This window comes from Aulonocara stuartgranti, assembly GCF_965226115.1.
Source record: "Aulonocara stuartgranti genome assembly, chromosome: 7".
Classification (NCBI taxonomy): domain Eukaryota; kingdom Metazoa; phylum Chordata; class Actinopteri; order Cichliformes; family Cichlidae; genus Aulonocara; species Aulonocara stuartgranti.
The window spans coordinates 56,174,281-56,189,559 of record NC_138945.1 but is presented as its reverse complement, the minus strand read 5'-3'; the positions used below and the strand labels follow the sequence as shown (position 1 = coordinate 56,189,559).

Sequence of the window (15,279 nt, the reverse complement as noted above, 5' to 3'; positions counted from 1 at the left end):
TTCATTTGGTTGGTTTACTTCATTGCTGTGCTCATTTTCCTCAGCACTTAATGCTGCAACATTGTTTTCGTGGTGATTCACATCTCTTCCCCGCTCTTGAGATGTTTTTATCTTTTATCCTTTAAATTTCAGTCTCTGTCAGCCTCGTTTTTAATAACGTCCCTTCTGTTGTTCGCATGGTCATTAGTGGTCATATGAGGTCTTGAAATACACTTCAATCACATATTTTTACTTTTTCTGTCACCATTCTAGTTCTAGCTGGTTTTCGATGGTTTTCAGAGAGTCCATTTTATGGGCCCTCATAAGCATCATACTTATTGCTTCGTGGGGTGATTGTCATTTGCTTGCTTGTTAGAGTTTGTTCTAGTAGCAGACTGTGTGGTTCCCTGTGGAGGAAAGCAGTCCTTGTTTATGTTATGGTAATCTATTAGGTTTTTATGCCATTTTGGACAATGATAGTCAGAGCCTCTGTATCCAGAGGCTACATTTCCCAGTAAAAATCACTGGGTATTACCATTATTATTATTATTATTATTATTATTATTATTATTATTAAAAGGATGTGAGCTAATGGTCCTAAAAGTGGACCTATTATCTTTTTACTTATTTTCTTTCATTATTATGTCATATTTTTCCATATTTAACATTGGCCATGTTAAATGTGGTTGAAGTTTCGAATAAAGAGGTCAGTTTCTGTATGAGTAATCCCTGTGAGCCAAAAGCTCAGATTTCAGACTTCTTTAAGTGCTCAGTTTCAGATAATTTATGTCAGTGAGAGTGGAAAGCCCTTAAAGCACTCAGCTCTGGGCCCACCCAATTGTTGTTCAAACTTTCAGTTTAGGAGGGGCAGCCAATCCGAAGAAAGAGGCTAAAGTGATTTGTTTTAGGATGAAGTCAGTGACGGCATTTCTTATAAATGAAGATCTTTTTTTTTTTTTTTTTAATGCAAAGCTACTCTAGTTTTGGCTAATAGGCTTCTTTTAGTGACCGCCTTCCCGTTCGTTTAAAGTTTAAACGAAACTTTAGGTAACAGCATGGTAATACCGCCGATCACCAGCAGAGGGAGAGCTGCAACAAGCCCAGCCGCGCTTTCCGGAAGACCAATGAAAATATTTTGTGACGTTTCATTCACCTCCACCCATTAAGAAGAAATCAGCTGCTCAGCCTTGCAGTGCATTACAACCCTTGCCTAATTCCCTGTCAGTCAGTGCCGATAAACAGTGTCTTCTTAATATCAGATACCCCTTCTGTATCGGGCTTCCATCTACACTGCTGCAGCTCGTGTGTTGATTTGTTGTTGTTGTTATTTTTTTTTTGTACACCAGCTTGTTTCTTGCACGTAACATGCAGAAGAGAAGGAAACCTGAGCCGATCCAACTCAACCCCATCCCTGATGGAAACACTATCAACGGCAGCGGAGCCACAGAGTGAGTGTCAATATTAATCTGCTTCTAATATTCTGATAGGGGAATGTAGTACACAGATACCTGCTTTCTGATATATAACCTAATATATGTTGGATTCAGTATGACAGCAGCCAATACCGTGTGTGTGCTCGAGTACTCTGCACCAAGTATTTGTGTGGGTTCCTGAAACCTTGTCCTCTACTGCAACCATTGATCATTTGCATTGTTATGAGTTGCTGTACTGAGAAAATGAAATATTTTTTTTAAATCTGAAAAGTTACTGACACGTTAACCATTGACCATTCCTCAAAATAGCTTATGTGGTTTGGGTTGCATGTAGCATTTTTATAGGCTACAGCACTGATTGAATAATTCTTTAGATTTACTCTTGAGCACAATCCAAGACAGAGATACTCCGTTCACACTGAAATAAAACAGGGAATAAACAGAGGTTGCTCACATTGATAATGTTTGGCTCTAAAAAAAATGCTTGAACAGTTATTAAAACAGCCACTAAATCATAATTCAGTAGACTACATGATAACTGGACTATTTGTTGCACACTAATCAGCTATCAAACAGTTAAAGAAGTTTAATTTTTAATGATGTAAATGGAAAAAACTGGAAACTCATTTCACTTTATCATTTCAAGCGCTAAATAGCTGTCAAAGTCCTCGTGATTTCATTCATTTTCCCGTTTTACTCATGCCACAGGTCATTTTCACAAATTATCATTGTTACCGTGTTTCTCATTATAATATTTATGTAACTTTTGGCTGTCAAGTCCTCTTTGTGGTGTCATAGATGGACAGGTCTCAGTGTTACTCTCACAGCCCACTTGGTGTGATTAGTCAGAGATAGAGCTTTCCAGTGAGGCAGCACACAGAATTATATTTCTGTCTGCTGAAGGAGTTCTGCAAAGGCCTGCTCCCACCACTGTTTGACAAAACACAGTAATGGAGACATAAAATTGTTTTGACATCCTCCTCTAGCCCTCAGTTTGCAGAGAAAAGCCCAGTGAGTCCTGCAACAAGCTGGATCGGTTGAGATGAGAATTACGTAACGTGTCATCAGTTATGATGGCTGCTTTTCTGATGCGTTGTAGAGTCCGAATATATTATTGTTTCGTTGTTAGAGCGCCCATCTGAAGGCCATCTGTGTCTTTGGCAATGAATTAAAGACAAAAAAAATGACACTGAGTCATATTTGAATAAAATTTTGCGTTAAGTAATGGTAATTTTAAAGAAACAAGAAAGATTTTTTTTTTATGTGTCCACTAGTACCAAAAATTAAAAACAAAAACAGGAAGAAATATACTTTAGGAAGCTTTTAGTAAGATACAAATTAGAGTAGTAGAAATGTAAAAGTGAGGCCAAAAGTCAATGACATGATATTTGGATACAAACTGTAATGTGGTATTTAAGATCCCCATAAACCAGTATCATTTCTTAACTGTTCCCACTACAAATGAATTTGTAGCATAGCTTGAAAGGTGAAATATATTTTATAAAAGTTTGACCAGTAAGAAACATAGTTTTAAAAATAGCTCTACAGATCACTAGTATCACTTTGACCTTCGGATTAATCTATTGACCTTGGAGAGGTCAAAGGTTATACCGGTAAGTGACCTATTCAAAATCTTTACACAGTATATACAATACACTCTATATGTTGACAATACGTGTCACACATGCCACAAGTGTAAAACTTGTAAGACTTTTTGTCAGTTTTTGCCCAACAAATGATTTGGTCAACCTTGAAGACCTTGGTGGATGTAAGCCAAACTTGAATGGATTGTTAACATGACGCCATTCTACACCCCTACAAAGTTTGATCAGAATTCATTCAAAACCTTTTGAGTTCTCGTGTTTATTGATACAAGAAATGATACATGTAAATGCTACCAAAAATAGAACCGCCTCTTCAGTTTAGCTTTAGCCAAGGGCAGATGTTTGACTTTAGCTTGCATTAGATGGAAAGTCTACTTCTCAGCTTCTCACCATTAAAATATATATCAGCTGATAATCATGTACATGTAATTCCTGTGAACCTAAAGCTAAGGCTGCTGCAGACATTTGTTTTACATTCCTTTTGCCTGGTTGATGTCAGTAAGGCAGGAATGTCCTTATATGGGCACAGAAAGGGTCCAAGAATCATCAGATTCTGAACCATTGGACTTGGAAATTTTTCTTCAGTGCTCTACTTAAGAGTTATCTGCAAGTTCTAGAGCTTGATCAAATACTTTCTCAGTTGCGAAGGAGTGCTAAAAGAGAAAGAAAGAAGGAAAACTGTTTATTCATTTATACTCTCTTGTGACATCAAAATGAGCCCAATGCTTATTGAGTAACTCTGTTGAAATCTGTTTTGCTGTGGATGTTGTCGCTGTCTGCTCTGTTCTGGATCAGATTTTGAGCTCCAACGTGTATGCAAGAATGTGAAAAGTGGACATTTTGTAGGTTTTGAATGTTGGTTTCAGAATCTCTACATGACTGATCAAGCAGGAGAAGAACAGCCAATCAAAACAAAGTGGGCTTTTAGAAAGAGGGGCTTTAAAGGGACCGGAGCTAAAATGGCTTTTTCTAGACTGTGAATGAAGTGAGGAGATGCATGAAGGGCTGGTATATGATGAAAGGGGATTATATTGAATAGTGAATTGTGCAAAGCTGTAGTAGAGTTAAAGTATGACGTTGGGTACAGGGGTTAGCACTGTAGCCTCGCAGCACATGAATCTTGCAATTGGCTTGCGCCTTCCTTTTTAGAGTTTGAATGTTTTCCCTGTGCTTGCTTTGATTTCTTTTGGGTCCTCTTCCCAAAGATCAATTGGTGATTCTAAACTGGCCATGGATGTGCATGAAGTGCTGTATGAATATGTGGCTAATGTGTGACTTGGATGGTCTGTAAGACAGGAAAAGCACAAAAAATACTGAATGCATAAAAACATGGAGCTTGAAGTGAGCACAACAGATCAACTTTCAGAACTTAAAGTAATCCGTGTTGGATTGAGCTGCTGACAATGTTAAACAGATGAGCTGTGCCTCTACTTTGTTCATTAGGAGCTATTGATGATGACATAATGTTTGGCGAGAGCCGAGCACATTCCTGCTGCTGCTGGCCGGGATCTAATGGACTAAAGAGCAACATGTTGGGATGAGGCAACAATCAGGAATTCTGAATCACTGTGGTTTTTTTGTTTGTTTGTTTTTGAATGAGGGTTTCTGTGTCCTCTGTCACGTAAGAAGGTGTTATACTGTGGCACTGCTGACATATAGTGACTGCTGTTACTCAAGTCCTCTTTTCCATAAAAACACAGTTCTGTTTGAGTTCAGCTGGCTGAGGGTTTAAGGAAAAGCTAAACCAGTTTCAATCCAGTGATGGTAGATGGTGGGTTTGTGGTAACAAATGTTGTTCATGTTACCGATATCACAAGTTTGTCACACTTAAATGTTTCAGATCATCAAATAAATATAAATACTAGACAAATGTAACACAAGTAAAGTTTCTAAAACGAGGGTGTTTATCTATTCAGATATGCTAGGAAATAATTGCAGTGTGCATTAGATACACCATTTCAGCTGCTTGTTAACACAAACATCTAATAAGCCAATCCTCATTGCATTTAGGCATGCAGACATGAGCAAGAGTACAAGCTGAAGTTCAAACTGAGCATCAGAAAGTGGACAGTGATTTAAGTGACTTTGAACGTTGCATGGTTGTTGATGCCAGATGGGTTGGCAACAACCATATCCATAGAGTTTACAGAGAATGGTTTTGAAAAGAGAAAAATATTCAGTGAGCAGCAGTTATCTACACTCCCTTGTTAATATTAGATATCAGAAGAAAATAACTCAACCAGTCTTTACAACCCAGGTATGCAGAAGAGCATCTCTGAGCACACAACACATCAAACCCTGCAACAGCAGAAGCCCACACTGGGTGGTAACACCTCTCAGCTAAGAACAGGAAATTAAAGCTACACTCGGCATGGACAAAAGAAGATTGGAGAAATGTTTCCTGATCCTGATGAGTCACGATTTGTGCTGCAACATTCGGATGGCAGAATTTTGTGTAAACAACATGAAAGGATGGATCCGCTCTGCGTTGTAGCAACAGTTCAGACTTCTGTTGCTATAATGTTGTGAGAGATATTTGCTTGGCACACCTTTGGCCGCTCTGTACCAAAATGAGCATAACAATATCATGGCCCTGAAATCAAACAGCCAAATGAATTTCAACCGTCATTGATTTCAATATTTACATTTATGATTTAGTTACTGTGTATCATGTGGTCTAAAAATGTCAAAAAGAGACATTTCCAGAAATCTATTCTCGTAATGTATCAGCGTTATAGCCGTAAGTAAGAAAACCCACCAGCTGTTTTGAACAGAAGGGGAAGAAAAGGCTCATGTTTCAAAGCGCTCATTTAAATTAGCACATTATTCTGGGTAATTTGCAACACGACACAAGATGATTGGATGCTGACACTGGAGAGCAAATATGTTGCATAATGGTTGTGGATGAGCTTAATCCAATCGATGAGCCTCTTACTGAAACCAGACCGTTGCACTCTTGTGAAAAAGGACAGCCATTCCAGCACGCCAAATGCTTTTTCAGCATGAAATGGCTGCAAGCCATTGGAGAACTGCAATCAGTGGCCCATAAGGATGGAATATTATCAGGGGAGAGCTGAGAACAAATACAAACAGCTTGTTTTGGATAGACCCTTATACTTCATCTTGGATAAGCTACTGCCATCACATAGGTGAAAACCTCTCTAAGGTTCTGGGAAACTAAATTATTGATAAATATTGACAGCAGCCATAGTTTGTGGCTCTTTTTTATTATTTATTTATTTAACATATTGCTTACTATATGCTTTTTATTAGAGAGCAACAGGTACTCAGTTTTTAATTACAGTAAAAAAAAAAAAAGGTTTTCTGAGGAACTCATCCTGGTTTTAATTCCTCCAACAGTAAGTGATTGACACTCACTAAAAATACTGTAATTCTCCCATTTGTTACATTTAATGCGCACCAGGTTCAGCTATCCGTGCTACAGGTTTCTTGAATTGTAATCTTTACAGGGCACCTATGTTTACACATCCGGTAATTTTGCAGTCTCTTAACGTACCTGCACACGATGCAATGCTTAGAAAAGAGAAACACTCAGGGGAGATACAGAATAGAAACAGCTGTAGCTTCAACAGCAACCATTTTTCAAATAATAGTTTAAAAGAGACTGTTCAATCGCATATCAATTTTTAATAACATTTTGGTTCTCCAGAGCTGTGTTGAACTATTCTTTGAAAAAAAAAAAAAAATCTAAGCAACACATGTTGAAATAATAAGTAGCTGAATACCTCTTTGGCTGAAGCCATGAACCAAAACCTGATAGATAAATGTGTGTCTCAGACTCTCATTTATTAAAAATGCATTTTCTTTAACTTGCTTGATGTCAAGGTGTAGAGTTATTGTGCTTCTCACATTCGAGTTCTGCTGGATGTCCTTGTTCTTTAGTGCGGATGGAGCTCAAAAGCCCAGCGTCGTGCTCACTTCTTCCTGCACCTGGAAGGGAGGGGGCCTGCAGTGTGGCGCTACTGTAGTCCCTCCCTCGTACATTGTGTAGAGTGTTTCAGGCTTCTCCTCCTCTCATCCTCCTCCACCTCCAGCTCTTGTCGACAAAACGCCCACGCCACCCACAGCCAGCTCAAACTCGGCACCTCGTCTCCATGGATATGCAGGCCTACTGTCAAAAATAAAACCACTTAACCCTCTCTTTGCTGTGCGGAGCTGTACAGGGAGAAGAGCTGCTCTCCAGTGAGTCGTTATTTAGTTTAAAAAAAAAGATGAGGAATAAAAAGCGTAATTACCACTAAGACTGATGAAGATCTTCTCATCACCACATAGTTGTATTGTCACGAAAATCTGGTAGGCTGGCAATTAAATAATTCATTTAAATGATTTTCTCTTAGCTGAATGAAGACAGCAGCACATATGAATCATACATGCTTTTGTTTGATACTTTAATCATTTACAGCGTAAACAATTAAATTGCAAATTTTTAACATTCACAGGCCAAATGTTTGACACTAATAACAGGACATCTCTGTGGTCTTCACAGCAGCTTCCAGCTAATACTTTTTAAAGTCTTAGACTGGCTGTGCGTGGCGGTGTGGACAGTGTTTTGAGGCAGTTGAGTGGGAGGTCAAAGGGCAGCAGAGTTCACTAGACAATTAGTTTCTCAAGGAAAGCTTTCTCACACTGGGATCTGAAAAGGGATAATAAAACACAACCAGCTCTCTCTGCTGGCTCCCTCTTTGTTTAACATTATTCCTGAGGAATGTGCAGGAGTACTACACATAGCTCAGTCTTATCTCGGAGGATGACATAATAGATGCAGTAGGTCTGGATGTGGAGTATGTGGATTATCTGTGGTGAGCAGATCCCAGCAAGCTGAATGTGGGGGAGTGAGTGTGACAAGGAGAAAAACCTTACTAATCTTGAACGGTAGTTTGAAATCTAGATATATCTAACTTGAAGAAACACAATCTATGGAGCAACCATACTGTATTTATAATATTTATGGATATTAAAGTTTATTTTTATGGCCTTGTGTTTTTGTACACTGCTCTGCTGCCTCTTTTCTGTTGCACTAACTATTAAAAGTTTGGACTGGTAATCAAATTTGACTTGCCATAAGTCGTTATCCATGGATCGGAAACACCTTTTTTAGTCACACATTTCTTGGGAGACTCACAAATTCAGACTTTTGGAACTCAAACCAATCATGTGAGATGAAAGCATGAGGAATGAAAATAGTGGGACCACCGGGTCATTGATATCTAATGAGAGGAGATCTGACAGTTTAGTCTCTGAACTGAATACAATAATAATTCACGTTTCTCATCGTCTTCTGTCTTTCTTTACTCTTAACAAGAACAAACTTGGAGGCACTGCAGAAAAAACTAGAGGAGCTCGAGTTGGATGAGCAGCAGCGGAAACGCTTGGAGGCCTTTCTGACACAGAAGCAGAAAGTGGGAGAGCTGAAGGACGATGACTTTGAGAAGATCTGTGAGCTCGGTGCCGGCAACGGAGGAGTTGTCTTTAAGGTTTCCCACCGACCCTCGGGTCTGATTATGGCAAGGAAGGTAAGCTGCAGCACAGCTGTCTGAAAGCTATTTTTTTTACTCCAGTATGTCCAAGAGGCATCATTACTCCAGTGTTTGTGCACAGCCTTAAATGTGGGTTAATGGGACAGCAGACCGTCCGAAAACCCAAGTGCTGCTGTTAAAAATCGCCCCAGCTGAAACAAGATGTGCTTCAATATTAAATCTTTTTCCTTAATGATCATTTTTGGTCATAAAGCATGTTCTTGTCTGTGCTTGTATTGTCTAGCATTTGTCTTCTCTGTGTTACGGAAGCATAATTAAAAACATGAGCCCTGCTGTGTTCCAGCTGATCCACCTTGAGATTAAACCAGCCATCAGGAACCAGATCATTAGGGAGCTGCAGGTGCTACATGAGTGCAACTCCCCATATATTGTGGGCTTCTACGGGGCTTTCTACAGCGATGGGGAAATCAGCATCTGCATGGAGCATATGGTATAGTTTATTAATGTTATGCTTGCCAGTGTTTTCCCAGTAGTGTTTTTGCTTTCTTTTACAGACTATACTGAAAGTTGTTAGGTATTTCTTGCCCTCCATTTACAGCCTGGTCGGCATGGGAACAAGCTATTTTTGATGAAATGTGTTGTTTTTCACAAATTTTTTATTTTGAATCCTCTCCATTTGTCCCCGTCTGTTGTTCATAGGATGGTGGCTCCCTGGACCAATCACTGAAGAAAGCAGGCAAGATCCCAGAGCAGATCCTTGGCAAAGTCAGCATTGCTGTGGGTAGCTTTAACACCTCTCCCACTTATTTCATGCTCTGGCCGTCACACTAGAGCGAAGTTTCTTATACTTCTTTGGCAGTACCAAATTATCTGTGCCTTTGCTGTGCTGTTATGCAATGTTTGTCTTTGCAGGTAATTAAAGGTCTTTCCTACCTGAGGGAGAAGCACAAGATCATGCACAGAGGTCGCTATTTCAATTAAATATAATTTAATTTTCTTGACCTGGCCTTTAAACGCATAAATACCTTTCCTTAGTTTTGCTATACATAAAGCCTAGATCAAATCATTTGTCTGGCACTAGCAGAGAGGTGAAGATATGATTACATGGAAGTCTGATTTGGTTTTTGTTATGTCTGAGGGGGAAGTTTAAAGCTCTTGTTTTTTCTGATAGTTACATTTGAACAGATTTTTTTTTTCACTTTAACATTTCTTTCTGTCATATTGTGGTCATACTGGGTGTAAAAAGCTTGTTTTCTAACATAGAAGTGGAGGCATGACCTGACAGCAACACAGTGATCACCTACCTCTTGTTTTAATACAAACTTAGAATACAGTCAATCCCAATTTAAAGACTCAGTTAAATCTTTGTTGTAGGGATGAAACTGTAAAACGAGTCAGCACAAGCAGCACAAAATGCCTGCAGCAGTTTGTTCTGTGCTGATGCTGCCTGTTGAAACACTTGCCCACTGTGTTCTCCTAAACACTGCGTGTCCCTCTTTCAGATGTCAAGCCTTCTAACATCCTAGTGAATTCCCGTGGTGAGATCAAGCTGTGTGACTTTGGAGTGAGCGGACAGCTTATAGACTCCATGGCCAACTCCTTTGTGGGCACTCGGTCGTACATGTCGGTCAGTTAAATTGGAAAAACTCGTCAGTAATCTGGCTGCAAGTTTACGTGTGCCACTTAACATAGCTGTCATTTACCTGCCGGTTTATTATTGTAATAAAATAAGTAAAAGCTATACTACTGATAACTGACACTACCTCTGTTATGTGTTGTTTAGCCCGAGCGCTTACAAGGCACCCACTATTCTGTTCAGTCGGACATCTGGAGCATGGGTCTGTCACTGGTTGAAATGGCCATTGGACGCTTTCCTATTCCACCACCTGATGCTAAGGAGCTCGAACAGATTTTCGGCTTCCCAGTGGAAGGGGAGGCAGCCTCCAGTGATTCCTCCCCAAAGCCGCAGCCCCCTGGGCGACCCGGCAGCTGTAAGTCTGAGAAGGCTCTGGTTCTTGCTGTAACTCTGAAGTGTAGCTTCTGAAGTTACAGCAGCTTTATATCATTTCGAAAAGCTCTGATGAAACAGCTTAAATAAGTTACAGCATAGTCATTGAAGTAATTACACAATGTCTAACCTACAAGGGGCTGATTATTTTGGTTGCACCCCCTTAACAGCATACGGCCCAGACAGCAGACCTCCGATGGCCATTTTTGAGCTTCTTGATTACATCGTTAACGAGGTGAGTTTACTGGATTTATCTACACATGCTGGTATGATGCAGATAGATGCTAGGCTACAGTGTATTAATGCCTTTAGGAGCAATTTAACGCAATATTTGACTTACAAAAACCTCTAAATTTCAGCCTCCACCAAAACTGCCTGCTGTATTTAGTTCTGAATTCCAGGACTTTGTTAATAAATGGTAGGTAAAGACAGTTTTCTCTCACCTACACTGCACATAATCTTCTGCCACCTAGTGGTGTTTCACAGAACTACACTAAGATGTTGTTTCCACTCCAGCTTGATTAAAAACCCAGCAGAGAGAGCAGACTTGAAACAGTTGATGGTAAGATTTGCACTCTTAATATTCACTTATTACACTCCCTATCTCTATGCATCTAAAAGCTCTCCTTTTCTTCAGGTGCATCCTTTCATTAAAACCTCCGAAGCAGAGGAAGTTGACTTTGCTGGCTGGCTGTGCACCACCATTGGACTCAGTCAGCCTTTGACACCAACACATGGTACCATAATGTGAGGCCTGTTCTGCCTACAACACCCACATCAAAGTCTTCTAATGACTAATTTCTGTTATTGGTATATAAAACTGTTTATACTGATCAAAGTGTACAAACCTAAATGCCAAGTGGAACTATGTATTGAACAAGTCTTTGGGCTACCTTGCAGGCCTTCCTGAAAAGCCATCTTTTTTTCTAAAGATTTAATTTAATCTTGACAAATGCTGCTCTACCTGTGCTTGATATTCCTTTGTAACCCCAAGTCTTCACAGTGCAAAACCTTTGCTAGCTTATGTGGAATAAATAAGTCCTGTGAATAAAAAGTTTGAATGACAGGTCTGACTCGTGCATTTGAAACAACTGATTTATTCATCACTGAACTCCAGTCTGTATGTATTGGTTTATGCCTTGGGCTTGGCAGGTGCACCCTTCTTTCCAGGCCTCTTCTTGGGTTTCAGCATCTTGGCCTTGATCTATGGTGAGAACAAAGAGGGGCTCTAAGTTATCAACAAATAGACATACAGTTTTTACTTCCATCTTTAACTGATCAGGCTCTTACCGCAGGGTCATGCTTGAGGATGGCATGACGTCTTGCTGTCTTGGCGTAAGGATTCAGTTTGAGCATTATGTTCAAATTCTTCAGAGGATTCTTCTTCAGAATTCTGCGGTTGAGCTTCTTGCTGTAATGACAATACAATCCACCCTTGAATATGTGAGCTTCTGCTTAACTACAACTTCAGTGAAACTTTCTGCATCACTCAGGACTTCCATATAATCAGGGTTCAGAAACACGGACCTGAAGTGGAAAATCATCATAGCTGGCAAATAAGACCTCGGGGAAAAACTACACTGAAAAATGCTTACTTGGGTGCACGAAGTGCTTTCTGGATCTCCTCACTCTTCAGAATCCTGGTCAGATCTGTATTGGTCATCTTGTGCATTGGCAGGCTGAAGGAAGAAGAGTCAAGAATTAAAGTCCCTTGTACATGAAGGCAAAAAAGCCATATGATAAGTTTTGTTGCTATAACTCAGAACTTCGTTAAATATCACATAGTTCAAAAACACGGACCATGAAGTGGAAGCTCATCACTGTTGTACACCAGCATGATACACTGCACTTGTACTTTTAGAGTGCATGCTCTCAAAATACTCAAATACTCACTTGTAGTCAACCTTCAGGGAGGCAGCCTTGCGCCATGTGCCGTACAGGTCATCCAGCTTGCGGAAAGCACTCTCGGTCCAGATGCAGAACCGTCCAACGTGACCACCGGGAGCGAGCCTCAAAAGGTTCAGTTTGTTCACGTTCAGCAGAGTGATGCCTGCAAAATGCAGCACAATAATCAAACATCTGCATGTTGATGAACCAATTATCTTGAAGCTATAGTGAGTTTTTAAAGGGCAAATGACTTATTTAAGACTTATACTATAAACACTACAATTACAACTCATCAGTATTCAGTCAAACTTGAAGTTACGCATGCATAAATGAAGAAAACAATTAGTTTAATTGAAAGCAAAGTAAGCTAGTTTTAGTATCTTGATCATTTATTCCATTTCATCCAATAGAAACATCCATTTTAACTATACCATAATTAAATGTAAGAATCATAATATCCATTTTCTAACACCGTAATAAATTCTAAATTTTAACCGGGACATTTACCGGGGATATTTCTGAAGGCTTTGGTTAAGCCAGCATCTTGGTTGTAGATAATGCACGGCCCTCTGCGCTGGATACGTCTGCGATTCCTCATCTTACCCTTACCGGCACGCATACGCTGAGAGGCATAGACCTGAGAAGAGCAAATAAAACTCCATTATTAATAATTAAATGCTCCCAGTGCCAACTCAAGAAAAAGAAGAATGATTTGACTTCGGGAAAACTACTGATGAAACTCAGTGTTCCTCAGTGTTTTGAGGTTACTGTACCTTCTTAATGTCATTCCAGGCTTTGAGCTTCTTCAGCAGCAGCACTGCCTCCTTGGTCTTCTTGTAGCCCTCAACTTTGTCTTCAACCACCAGTGGGACTTCAGGGATTTCCTCTATGCGGTGTCCTAAAAGGAAAGATTGTTAAGAATCAGTTAAAGACAATGACAGAGAAAACTGCTAGGACTATCAAAGTTACAGCATTAACTACACTTGCTCAGATTTAAAGGACATCAATACTCTGTGACAGCTTAGAGACGGCAGGCAACCGTCACTGTTCACAGGCTCAGACGCAAATTACACCATCACAGCAAGTCAAATGTTAGGCTGAATCAAAAAGGGTTCATTTTTGGTCAAAATATATTTCCATGCTGGTTTCTACCAATTCATGTCCCATTCGAACATCTTTTGACTCTTACCTTTGGACATCACAAGTGCAGGAATGGCAGAGGCGGCCAGGGCAGAGCAGATAGCATAGCGCTTCTGGGGTACGTTGATCCTGCGGTGCCAGCGGCGCCAGGTTTTAGTGGGGGCAAACATACGACCACCACGACACATCTAGACCAAAGTCAAGGACCACTGACTTAAAAAACTTAAGTAAATAACTATTTTATACCTGCTCAGACTCAATGTTCATCAGCCATCTGTGCCAGCATATGACAGCAGGCATTCTGTCACTGGTCACAGAGTCAGACGCAAATTACACCATCACAGCAAGCCCACAGAATTAAGTTTGCCTCAGTATACATATTACAAAGTGGGAAAAACTCTTGTAATCATCAAGAGGATACGTTTCCAAAAGCACCCTGGCCAGAACGGTGAGTACCACCACCTCTCACACGAGGGATACGGGCCACAGCTCTTCCTGTACCCCAGGACTCAGCACTGGTCTGGTGGCCTAAAACACACATAACACATAATCTATATTGTGTACATAACACCTTAATAAAACGTTTACTATATGCCAAGTACATTTATGCACTCACCTGCCAGTTCACTGACTGCATAAGGCTGGCGGTTGTTCTTGCGCATGTTGGTGTGCACAAAATTCACCACATCAGGGCGAATAGGGGCCTTGAACACTGCAGGCATGACAACATTTTTGCCTGAGGATTCTCCTTTCTCGGAATACACCGAGATGAGGGGTCGGGCACAAGCCTGAGAAAGAAATAAACAATCGTCAGATGTATTCTGTAAGAGAAAGTTATGTAGGCAATTCAAGAGTCTAAACCTGTGTAGTATGTGTCTTTAAGACATCCAGGCACGTGACAGGAGAAAAACTACTAACTTATAATTCAGATTTAAAAGGCAGATTAATCTTGACGTAATTGCAGTTTCAATAAAATATCCCTGCTTTAACCGACACAAAGTAAGGTTTCATTTAGCCAACATGAAATCTGCCTCGGTTAGCCTCAGTTTAGCTCGTTTCTGCTAAGACGACTTGGCCAGGTTGTTCAAACGTAACTTTAATTGTAAATGATAACGGGCGAATATAGCGCATAGATAAATTCAATTGGCAGAAACAACCATCTAACTTTAGATGCCATCAAAATACACAAGATCAGCCTTCAGTGATCTACCCCTGAAAGGAAAGCCACACGTGTAACTTGTAGCCGCTCACTCAAAATGGCTCCTCGTGTTAGCTTTGCTAGCTGGGAGCGTTTCAATTTGCTGCTATATTACATCGGAACCTATGATTTCCAAATTCACAAAACACGCGCTTGCTTGTTCAACACGAACCACAATATGAAGACTCGTGTATTATATCACGTTAGCCTTGAAAAACATGGAAATTCTCACCATATTCGGTAGTTATTTTCGGCTCGCCGGGAACCACGCTCCTCACGGTATGGCGGCCACAGTAAAAAAAGGAAGTTGACGATTCACCCTACATGGTTTATGCCTCCGCTTTAAATCACCACTTCCGGTATTAACATAATCGTGACAAGTCCTTTGTATAACTTCATAAAACGAGCACAGGAAAATGAAAAAGAATACACAGCATAAATTATATAGCATGTTTAATTTGTCAGTGCTTAGCATGTTTAGCCAAGCAATTTTAAAACCGTTCTTAAACATGGGACTATTTCTTTACTCCAT

At 40.1% G+C, this 15,279-nt stretch overlaps 2 protein-coding genes across 2 annotated transcripts; one reads left to right on the top strand and one right to left on the bottom strand.

Moving 5' to 3' along the window:
- Positions 1-1,117: 1,117 nt before the first annotated feature.
- On the top strand, positions 1,118-11,588 carry map2k1 (mitogen-activated protein kinase kinase 1). The gene is made up of 11 exons (XM_082539561.1): positions 1,118-1,427; positions 8,340-8,550; positions 8,858-9,004; positions 9,214-9,291; positions 9,427-9,478; positions 10,017-10,141; positions 10,298-10,505; positions 10,693-10,757; positions 10,882-10,940; positions 11,039-11,084; positions 11,160-11,588. The coding sequence occupies exons 1-11, from the start codon at positions 1,345-1,347 to the stop codon at positions 11,271-11,273; spliced, it is 1,188 nt and encodes a 395-aa protein (XP_082395687.1). The 5' UTR covers positions 1,118-1,344; the 3' UTR covers positions 11,274-11,588.
- A 15-nt stretch (positions 11,589-11,603) lies between these two features.
- Positions 11,604-15,082, bottom strand: rpl4 (ribosomal protein L4). Its single transcript, XM_082539560.1, has 10 exons — positions 14,980-15,082; positions 14,166-14,337; positions 13,971-14,077; positions 13,599-13,737; positions 13,183-13,307; positions 12,917-13,046; positions 12,416-12,572; positions 12,118-12,201; positions 11,813-11,933; positions 11,604-11,726 (listed from the first exon to the last, which is right to left on the bottom strand). Exons 1-10 carry the CDS (start codon positions 14,980-14,982, stop codon positions 11,655-11,657), a joined length of 1,110 nt encoding a protein of 369 aa, XP_082395686.1. The 5' UTR covers positions 14,983-15,082; the 3' UTR covers positions 11,604-11,654.
- Between the last annotated feature and the right edge of the window lie 197 nt (positions 15,083-15,279).

Bases quoted from the DNA above. Each gene is read 5' to 3' on its own strand.
- map2k1 (XM_082539561.1), top strand. From the start codon at position 1,345: ATGCAGAAGAGAAGGAAACCTGAGCCGATCCAACTCAACCCCATCCCT. The intron at 10,506-10,692 runs GTAAGTCTGAGA...CCCCCTTAACAG, and splicing joins CCCTGGGCGACCCGGCAGCT to CATACGGCCCAGACAGCAGA. The intron at 10,758-10,881 runs GTGAGTTTACTG...TCTAAATTTCAG, and splicing joins TTGATTACATCGTTAACGAG to CCTCCACCAAAACTGCCTGC.
- rpl4 (XM_082539560.1), bottom strand. The intron at 12,573-12,916 runs GTAAATGTCCCG...TGCATTTTGCAG, and splicing joins AGCCTTCAGAAATATCCCCG to GCATCACTCTGCTGAACGTG. The intron at 11,727-11,812 runs GTAAGAGCCTGA...TTCTCACCATAG, and splicing joins TCCTCAAGCATGACCCTGCG to ATCAAGGCCAAGATGCTGAA.